At 36.9% G+C, this 11341-nt stretch overlaps 1 protein-coding gene across 1 annotated transcript; it reads left to right on the top strand.

Moving 5' to 3' along the window:
* Positions 1 to 2207: 2207 nt before the first annotated feature.
* Positions 2208 to 5862, top strand: LOC128738675 (protein commissureless 2 homolog). Its single transcript, XM_053833993.1, has 2 exons — positions 2208 to 2622; positions 5414 to 5862. The coding sequence occupies exons 1-2, from the start codon at positions 2208 to 2210 to the stop codon at positions 5860 to 5862; spliced, it is 864 nt and encodes a 287-aa protein (XP_053689968.1).
* Positions 5863 to 11341: the final 5479 nt, after the last annotated feature.

Raw genomic sequence — 11341 nt, 5'->3', positions numbered from 1 at the left:
TACCAATGAGGCCATAATATTTTTCCATCACGTAATCAATTTGTAGTCCTAACAAAATATTTACATCGAAAAACATATCCGTGCAACTCGTAACTCGTACCATAATCAATCGCTTTTTATGTTAGCTATTCGTAAAACTAGTCAGTTACATAAATAAACTTATTTAATTTGACGCCTCCGTTAGCATTTTTCAGCGCGAGCCAAACTTTATTCTACTTCCGAAATAATACGGAGCGCCCTCTTTAACTAGTCATCAAATTAAAAATGAGAAAACCGTGAAAAAAATAAACGAACGATCTTCCCACAAAACAAAAAAAATCCTCCCATTTCGAAGTTTCCTACTGTTTATTTAACGATAAATAGCTTCAATAAACAAAGTGAGTTCCCTTGTAGCCCTAGCGAGTATCCCTTTATCCCGATGCGTATACCGAGAAGCATAATCTACGGTACAGTAGAGAGAAATTGGAAAGTTAATTAATCTATGCTGAACAGAGAAAAAGATGCCGCGTGCCGGTCGTAAATTTTAATTTCCGAGAATTTTTTTTAATAGATGTATAGAAATATGTAACTTTTCTATTATTTTTCTATTTAATTGATCGAGCTTTCGTCTTGCTACAGGCGAATTTCATTGTTTTAACTTTTTGCGATCATTAAGCATCTACAAATGGTTTTTAAGAATGTAAAATTGCAAATCTAAGATCTAAGCTATGTTTAATATGAAAGAGTGATAAAGTGAGCGAGTATATTCATCTGTAAACAGCAAACTAGTTAGATAATTTTGAAAATAATTATGCTTCTTGATCGAAAGTCCATACAGCTGTACACATTATCACTGTAACAGTAGCAGGAGGTTCAGTAGCCTCAAGTTTGCTGAATCTGTTTTGATAAGCGAGTGATCGTAGGTTTAAATCTAAGTAGAATCATTCGATGTAAAGTGATTTTAACATATGGGTTTATTCTCACACCCGTCCACATTCTTCCAGCAATTACCACTGCACTTACACAGCACTGCACTGCACAATGAGGCTTCTACAAAAAAAGTTCCTAGATGATATAACAATAGATCAAAATACTGGACACAGTGAGAATATTTATAAAGAAAAAAAAACAGTAGCAAACAAAAAGTGTAAAAATAGTAAACAAATAAATAGATTTTCTCCTGGTTATTTGTATTATTGGCTTTCCGGCTGAGACAAAGTTCAATTACAAAATGAAATTAGTGTGAAGATAGAGGGAGCATGGTGAAATCATTTATGTTGTTTGTTGCACGTTGGGTTTCTAAGATACGCGTATATCTAATTCAATAGGTTGCGGTAAATTTATTTATTAAAATTTCGGACGAAAAAATCTGAAAGTTATCGAGTGATATTATATGCACCACATATTACATCATGCTAGTGATAATGTATTCTATTTGCTCAGATGTATTTCTTTGAAGATATTGTTTTCAAACTGAGCAATGGCTTTATCCTGTCCTGATAATCTTCTATCGTTGGGCAATGGAGTGGTTGCTTAACGTATTTATGACAAGTTTATGTTCTTCGTTGACAAACTGTCTACGGTTCTATATTTTTTCATATTTTTTCCTTCAATCTTCCTTGTGGATATCCAGTTCCAGTCAAACGTATGCCCGACAGACGCTTCCGCTTATGTTTTTTCGTGCTCGTCTGCTCTCATGAAAATGTTTTGCATTTAGCATCGCCATCCGTTGTGACGCAGACAACAGTCATCACGACGCAGTCTTCCAAATTTAACATCTTTCGTTTGCGTAAACCGGTAGCATACCAAAGCAAGCATCGATGCAAGATGTTACTCATTCCTATGCTGACGAACGACTCGGAGCAAACCACCCACCCCTATCGGGAACGCAATGTTTCACTCATACAAATATACTGAGCTTCCAGTGAAGCTTCCAGCTTTGAATTTTCTTTTATCCTGCATACTCTGTTATACGCATTGCACTGCATGAATTGCTTCCAGTCTAAACAACTAACAGCTGATTATGTTCATTGTGTTGGTTTAGCATGTTCTCGACAGAATATGTAAGCTATGCTATGCTGCAAGCAACGTCAAGCATTTAGTTGCTGCATGGACACCGTAGTGAACGGTTGGAAAATATTGTTTAGTCTCTTGGGCTAAAATTTTCTGACCGATATAAAACAAAAAAGAACTCTTTCTATGACGTTGCTCTCGCCTACCTTAACATTATGTTGGATAACCAGGAATCGCGAATCACGTTCGAAGTGCCCACCGATCTGGACTTTGATAAGTTGATCCGTGACAACAATTATACGCTCTACTGGCAGAATCTACACAGTGAACCGTATAGGCAGAAAATAAGCAGTGCTCTAAATTCGACTGTATTGGGAGACCGCAATTCAAGTGATTTCAATCTGATGAGCAGTTTAAGGCATTTTGCGGGTGATCGCAGTGTGGGTGGTGGAGCAATTGGATGGGGAATAGCTCCCGGCGACGGTAGTGATTGGGATACCACGGAGGGACAACTTGTGGATCCGAGCTATTTGTGGATAGGAGCTGTGATGGTGCTGCTGTCCCTGTCTGGGTTGTTTTGTGTGTGTTCCTGCTATCTTTATTACAAGTATCGGAAGTGGCAGAAATGTGGTGAGTGTTCGAGCAAATGAAAGCAAATCGATTTTTGTTCGTAATAAATTGGATGTGGATGTATTTTTATTGCTCTATTACAATGCAATTGAATTGAAGTTCAGGATTTACTATAATATTCCTGAACCGTTTTTCGTTTTACTTTGTTTTACTATTGTTTACAAAAGGTAAATCAGTAAAACGACTCATTCAACGATTAAATGAAATGTAAAGAAGTGAAGTGAAACATAATATGTATCGTAAAATGACGCGTTTGTACTGATACAGAATATTGAGTACAATCCTCCAGTTGACGATGGGACGAGCAATTTCTTAAATGCAGATTTAAAGGTTACAACCCGGTTAAACAATATGTATCTAAGATTTATAATTTCAAATTAAAAAGTCTTTCATTATTATTTCTATCACGACTAAGATATACTTACTTCAAAATAACCAACGAGTATTACTGCCAACAAACAACAAGTATCGATTTTGTACTAATTACTCAAAGTCAACTAAGCATCTCATGTGCAACACACATTCAATTCTATAATAATAGAGAAACTTCTATGTTTTTTACCGCTGTAGTACTGCAATTTTTACATCCGGTTAGCTCCACGTAGATTCATAGTACACTATTCTAGAGCAGTGTAGATCAAAATCCAAACTAAAACCACATTGCCCTTATAAGCATTTCATCCGAACTACCTAATACCTAATTAGTTTTCTTATCTTGTTACCCATTACTCGTGGTTCCATTTTTGTGTCCTGCATCATCGGAACCGCTTGTAATAAAACACAAAATAGATAAATATTTAGATTAAACTGGCAGAGCCGTCTCTACAAAGCAATTAGTTTTGATGTAGAGAATCTTAAGTATGTACTTCAAAAACAGTAACGTTTACTTAACCCTCTAACGGGTAAAGCCGATTATTGACTTTCGTCTTTAAAGATTCAGAGTCACATATGAAAGTTGTTTTGTATGCAAAATATGGAAAATGTGTTCAGAACAGATTTCTTGACATGTTGGCACCAAAACTGCAACATTCTGTCAATGCGTTCAAGAGTTCAATAACAACAATTCCATGATTCACGAAAAAATAATTATTTCGGGGATTTGGCCATTGTTACTTTTATAGAAAAAACGACATTTAGAACGAAATGAGTGTAATTGAATTATTCATCATGAATTTTGTTATAGGGTAGTTTGAAGGAATTTGGACACTCTAAGCAAATCACCTATAATCTCTATAAATCTATGCATCAAAACTCAAAAAAATTTAATCATATCCTGAGATTTACATGCTTACTGTTTACCAACTAAGTTTAACTATTGTATCTAGCTTAATTTGCTAAAATATGATAAAAAAAATGATTTTTTGTCATCAAAATTTTGTTTGGGGTGATATGGACAGCCGCTTAGGTGAAATGGACCATGTTTTTAAAACTGTTGCTTTTATCGAAATAAGGCCATTGCAAATTATTTTAAAAGTTTTTGTCACCCCATTTGAATTTGGCTTGTAAAATCGGGGGCAAAAAGATAACTTGTGGGAAATAAGTCAAAGTTTTTTTTTATTAAATCAATTGACTGTGGGCGTTTCTAACGCGAAACAGAAATGGAAATTTGACCAATGAAATTTCCGAAAATAGACAAAAAAAGTTCTTTCGATTTTCTGTTTCATTTCGAAGGTTATTCCATGGAGAATAATAACATACATATTAAAAAGCAAGAATAGATTTGGTTTTCACATGTAAACTTTAAGTAAAAATACTTAAAACGCATTTGTTTGTTTTTGCTCGATTAAAAAAATCTCTTAGTTTTTTTGCCCCCCTCCTCAGTTGCCCAACACCGGAGGGACAAAAACTTTATTAAATATTTGTAATGGCCTAATATATTGTGCATACCATCTCCTTCTGTCGCTTCTAAATTAAATTTAATTCCGTTACATTTGAATATTAACATTTCTTTGGATCTAATTCTTGTTGCTCATAACGATTGGCTGTCTATGTGCAATTTTTCGTTTTCTCGCTACTTAAAAATGATAAATGATGGAAATGTGAGACTATTTTTGGTGGTTTCTTCGCGTTTCTTCTTGGTTCTCACTCACCAAACCACACATGGTAACCTCTTCGGAGGTCGGGGGTAAAATGATTGATAAAGGCCTCTATACTCGATGTCGAGCAAGCTCCGTTTCTTCCCTCCATGCTTACCCCACACTTGTATTGTACGCATTTGGTTCAAAATCCATTCGCTGCACATGCTGACATATTTTGAGGGTTGTTCTTTTATGCATGAGCAGAGCATGCTGCATGTGTTTCCGGACGGTGTGTAAGGAACGAACATTACATTAGATTACGATGCAATATTCCCGGTGTGCTCCTTATTTTTCTTGGATCGCTGCAAAAATACATAAAGAAGGGGGAAATTCACCGGCTGTGTCAGATTGGATAATCATATCGGTATGTGGGCACGGAATACCAATATTGTGGGCTTATCGATGGGGTGTTGAAGAATTGTAATCAGTATTTAGTTCTTAGAGTGGTTTTGTCCATTTTGTACAATTTGGTGGGGTAGTTGTGAATGTGGCAGTTCGTGTTCTATCGCTTTTATTTCAAAGTTCTAAATATATTATAGCATATACAAATAAAGTTTACGTCCGATTATGAAATATTGGACATACATATTCTAGATTATTTAATTTTTTTATTAAAAACTGTAAAACTGTAAAACCCAATCCAAAGATTTCTTTTTGTATAATGATTAATGGAACATCATAAGAATCAAGGTTTTTATTTTTTCTTATTTCAGTGTCTATTTCCACCTGTCATACCCTTTCCACGCAGGACATCGAGGCGCCCCCGCCGTACGACACCGAAACGCTTCCTTCGTACACCATCGCTTCCGGTTTACCAACCTACGAGGATGCTGTACAAAATATCGTCGCTCGACAACAGACTCGTACTGGGCACGAGCCAGCCCACAAAACGGCTCCAATGTACCCACCTGCCATCATAAAATTTCTCGACTCACGACCGCAAAACTGGCTCAATGTCACTGTCTTCGAAGAAATTCATTACAACTTTGTTGACCGGGGCGCATCGGAAGAGCGGACGTCAAGGATAACACCTAAAACTATAGTCAATGCATCGGAAGTCGTGCAAAGTCATGCAAACAAGGCGGACAGCAACGATAGCGTCCCCGTTAGGATTCAAATTTGTGTGTTGGAAAACGAAAAGAAACGCGAGAACAATCGGTAATGCCGGAGAAGACCAATTGAATAATGACTGTGTTACTATCTTATAAAATTACATATTTATGCAGAGATTATAGACTGTGTGGATATATTTTGTAAATATATATGAAGTGTATATTTTAACTGCTTTAGTTATAAGAGAGTCATATAAGATTATTTATATTTGAGGTTATTTGTAGTTACATGTGTGCACATAAGTGAGATACAATGTGTGAGTGTATTAAACGCTGTTTTTGATAAAAGACTGATGATAAATGGAATTTCAATAAAAACTTACTTACTGATCCTTGATTGCAAAACAACGTGTTAGTCTATTGTACCGTCGAATAAGCTATGGTTGTATATTTCTCACGATAATAAATAATAGGATTTGTGAATGAAACGTGCTCGAGGGACAATAATAAATATTAAGTGAAAATCCCTATCATAGTAGAACCGTGCAACTGCGTATGAATGTTTTGTACCAATGATGAAGTTTTATATTGGGTAATGGAATAAATTAAATCGAAAAATGTGTGATTCTAATGACACTTTTTCGATTTAATTATTTCCTATATTCAATAAAAATATTTCATTCAGAAACCATCGGAAAACTTCATACTTCTAGCAGCAAAAAACCGGGATGGCTCGAATTGTACCAAAAATTTCTCTCCAGCTCCACTGTACTCTGTACTGGGCTACTCGTCACTAATTTGTTGACTATCTCGACACACGCAAGACGGCCTAGACCTAGTAGGGCCATCTAGCACGTTGGGCCATTCCATTACTGGTGCCGGTGCGGTGGGGTTCTTGAGGAGAACGGATTTTACTGCACAGTCGTTCGACTTTCTTCCTACATGGTCGACTTCTGCAGGTGCACAATGGGACTCTTTTCAAGTAGAGCCGGCAGCTCGTCTTTACATCTACGGTACTCTCCGATTTTCTTTTGTATTTTGTTAAAATACTACACAAGTCCGTCAGATTTATGCGGCAGCCTATGTTCCTTAATCGACGCATTTGTGGTGGGGAAAACGCTGGTATTACTGTCGGAGGTGACCAAAGATTCCCCATATATGAACTCATCAACCGGTTCCAGCCCATAAGAGGTGAATGTTGTTTTCTCTGGAGCTTCTTCCTACCATATATTTGGTTTTTGATGCATTGATTTGTAACCCTATCCTCCCATTCTGGTAATGATGTTAAAATCGTCCGTGAAGTTTAGGTGCTGGCCACTTTTGCCGAAGATCGCCCCTCTCGTTTCGATGCCCAGTGGCCGGATCACACCTTCAACAGCGATATTAAATAACATATGAGACAGTCCATTCCCTTGCCGCAACCCTTTGTCCGATTCAAAGAGACTCGAGAGTGCCCCCAAAACACACACGTTGCGCATCACTCGCTTTGGGTAGCTTTGATCAGCCACGTCAGTTTGTCCGGAAAACTGTTCTTTCATAGCGTTTCGCGCTCGACTGTATCAAATGCTACCCTGATTTCCACGAAAATATGATCCGTGCGCACTTTGTTTCATGACAAGATTTGCCGGTTAATGAAAATTTGATCTGTAGTAGCACTAGCCGCCATAAGACCTGCCTGATACTGCCCAACGAAATCTCTTGGTATTGCGGATAGACAACGTAACACCAAACACCATCTGAGAGAGCGCCCTGTAGGCATCGTAGATCATCGTAATACCGCGGTAATTGTAACAACCGAGCCGAGCGCCATTTTTGTAGATGGGACAAACCATACCTTCCATCAACTCCTCCGTTAGTTTCTCCTTCTCCCAAATCCTTGAAATTATCCATTTAAGTTGTAGAGTTCTGCCAGGTATCAGTCCTTTCCGGTGGCTTATTATTCATCAAATAACCAATTTTTCACCGGATATTTTCAAGATAGTGAGCTAGGAGGCTGTTATCGTATGGCAATAATCTCAAATCATCATAAAAATTGGTTAGAAGGAAAAATTCTACAAAAGTTACATACCATAAGGCTTTTTTAGAAGTCGACAAGACTGGATTTGAATTTTTCAAACTTAAATATTATGTAATGTGTATGTATTTTCTGGCTGCAGCAAGCAAATGCGGTCGTCTTAGTTGCTGCCGGAAACTCTAGTCATGCGTTTCTCTGATCTACCAATCATCAAACTAATTAAGTTAGGCATCCAAAGATGTCTTACATTACCTTCAGTGATGTTTTACCAGGTACTTACACAAGTGGGAAATGACAGCATCGCTCAAATCACAACAGAACGAAAAACATATGTAATTCTATGCCATCTACAATACTCACAGCGCACTTCGTATCTTCCAAGGTTGATACATGAAGTACCACTCCATCGGAAGCCAACTTTACTATTTTGATAATGCCTGTTGAGTGTTTTGACTGCACGCGATCGTATGGAGAAGGCCTGATGATTTCAGTTGTGCGTCCCAACTTTGAACTTGAAAACCCTGTTTCCTTTAAAACCTGGCAGCACAACGCGAGAATGTAACAAATTATACTGAGGGAAAGCAAAAAACATGTCGATAGGTAGAGAAAATTAGAAACACATTTTTGTGGCGGAAAGTTTGCCTTCCCACGTCAAGTATGTGGCGAGAATGTCGAGTTCGAAAGATCACGTAAGGGACAGTAATAGAAAGGAAAATTAGGGAAAATGCTGTTGTCTATTTTTGACAGCTGGATGTAATCAGCAAGATGGAAAGTCGGTACGAAATAGGTTTTAAAAACAGAGAAAAAGAATAATATAGGAAGACGAGATTTGAAAAAAAAGGCACAACATAAATTACTGCAAGAAATAACAAGTTGTCAGAAGATTTACGACGTTGACTGTAAATTACATAAATTTCAATTGTAATTAGCTTCCAGATAATAAAATATACGCAATGTTGAAGAATAAGCGTTTGTTTGTTTTGTTTCTGTAATGTGATGCCCTTTCTACTATATAAACAAATGCTTAATTGTATCCTCCGTTTTTTGAATTTTTCAAACGGTTTAACTAAGAGGAATATGTATGTCCCAATTGGCTGTAATGGCTTAATTACTTCACAATATTTTTCGTAATGAGCTACCCATGTCAAAATGTTTTTATTTTCTGTAGCTCATTTCATAATTTTAATTTGTATGATTCTCCTACATCTGGATTTTCTGCAGCTTTTCTTTTCTGTGCACCAAAAACAGACTGCAGATTGACGGAATTAGATCTACTTGTAATTCTACGCGGCAAAAGAAACCGAAATTTATCACGGTTGTACAGTAGATAGAGCGGAATGGAAGGGGCAGACGAGTTTGTTTCCAACTACCCAGGGAAATGCCAGTACGGATTAAGATATCACCTTAAGCTCAAGAATCAGTCTGTCTGTGTCAGTATAGGTTTGTCTGTTCTGTTCCTTTTACTAATCGAATTGATTTACCTACCCTAAATAACGAAGCAGATAGGTGACGTACAAAGCAGCAGAAAACACAAAGCATGAAAAATTTATGGGTTTTCGTTTTAGGTGGTTTCATAAATACTTTAAAGCGAACATTAGAAAGGGTTCCAAATGGTGACACTCTATCCCATATACATATCAGGTTGCGGTGTATAATTGCATGATTCATCGCAAGTTGAAACGTGTGGTTAAGTTAATGTCTAGCTGATTGTAAAAGAATTATTTTAGTGCTATTGTTCACTTAACAAGACAGATCGAGTTTTAATTTAAGAGGTGTAACATTACAAATACACGAGTTAAAAATTCGTACCTTATTAAATGACATAAATCTATTGGAACGTTGTGCTTTTCTCTATAACCAATCAATTATTACCACGGATTAAACTTATTACTGTATTTAGTGAGTCAACAGCTAGTGGGTCACATTGGCTCCATCATTAGCTTTGGTTCGTGGACTCATTGATTATCGGAGAAAATAGATTATCTTTACGACCGATCTCCGCTTGCATCCAACGATGTAAATATGGTGAAAGAGTCCTTTCAAAGCAACATTTTACCATGAAGATAAAAATTCAATATCCAGATTCCGATATACCAGCATCATACCTTAGAAAACAGTGAAGTTTCTTGGCCGTAGTAAGGAACAACTCAGTAGGGGATGCTAATGTCCTCTGCCAGCGGCAGTAGGTTCGAAAACGGTAGCGAAAACAAATAAACAAAAAGTTGAATCTTCGAAGGGGACATTTTCTCACAGTTAAGTATTTTCCTACTTTTCTCCCTCGGTTGCGGGACCAATAATTTTATGTGAACCTTCCTGCCTGGCGGCGCAACAGAAAATCAATACCTTCTTCTTGAGCCTGTTATGTTTCAATATCTAGAGATCCTTGCCTAGAGCGAAAGCTGTCACCACTGCAGAAGTCATTAGGGATTTTCATTTGCTTCCCATGCTGGAAATATGACCTTTATCACACTAAATACGATATGAGTGGTTATTTTTTCCTGTTAAAAGTATGAAATTATCAGGAGTGTGAGATTTGATGTTGTTTTGTTTTTTCATCGATCACTTGCAAGCAGACTTGATGAGTAGGGATTCATAAATTTCCCACATATGCTACCGTAGTGATTTATTTCAGATGCCAAATCGGTTTCATTGGGATTTGGGATTCAACCAAATGCATAAGCATGTTTAAATCGTTTTGATTTTTTTTATTTCGTCAAACATTGTGGATTACGTTCTTACTGTATAGCTGAATTGGAATCTTTATTCTATAGTTGGCAATCTATAGGTGGTATTATGTATTAATGTCCGACGTTGTGTGACAAATTCTTACTGGGAACTTGAAGAGAGCAACAATAGCCACAGGAATAATAGTCAAAATATATGTGTAAATTAGGATAACCAATATTTGTAAATATATCACCTACAATACTTTAACTTAGAGAATTATGGATATTTATTAAAAAAAAAACCGGATATTTCTGATTATTTTATTGATTGCAATGTATAAGTTTTTCGATTCCGTAATAATGCGCCACTAGTAGGGTTGGATAGCATGAAGGGTAAAAACTGCATCCTATCCAGCCTACAATTATTTCTCTACAGAGGCAAATTTGGCCCTTGGAGAACTTACCTCTGATGGAATGGTAACCAAGCAAGTAGCAAATTTTGATACACAGCAACGAGTGGAAATTAACACTCTTCACTAGGAGAATGATCACTACTCATTCGAACCCCACTGTTTGTAAAACATTGCAGCAGAATTGTGAATCTTCTCCCATGGGACCTGCGATGGTATGGCAAGTGTATAACAAATGAAACTTTCCTATTTCATTTCGAAGTCACCAGATAGCTAGGGAGGATATCATCCAGCAAAAAACATCCGATTCTTTAGTATTATAGCAATGCTTAACTATGGGCGGCTGCCTTTTGTCATGTAAAATTTTATTACATTCATTTTGTAAAGTGTCGGTAGCATTGTAACGTGTTTTCTCGCTTTAGTGCAAAGAGGGTGGTTGAATTTCATCGCCGTTTTATCGTCATTCCATTGTATACCTACCATGGTAAGTAAACAATTG

Source organism: Sabethes cyaneus, chromosome 2 (assembly GCF_943734655.1).
Source record: "Sabethes cyaneus chromosome 2, idSabCyanKW18_F2, whole genome shotgun sequence".
NCBI classification, from domain to species: domain Eukaryota; kingdom Metazoa; phylum Arthropoda; class Insecta; order Diptera; family Culicidae; genus Sabethes; species Sabethes cyaneus.
Note: the sequence above shows the minus strand (reverse complement) of the source record. Positions and strands in the feature narration are given on the sequence as shown.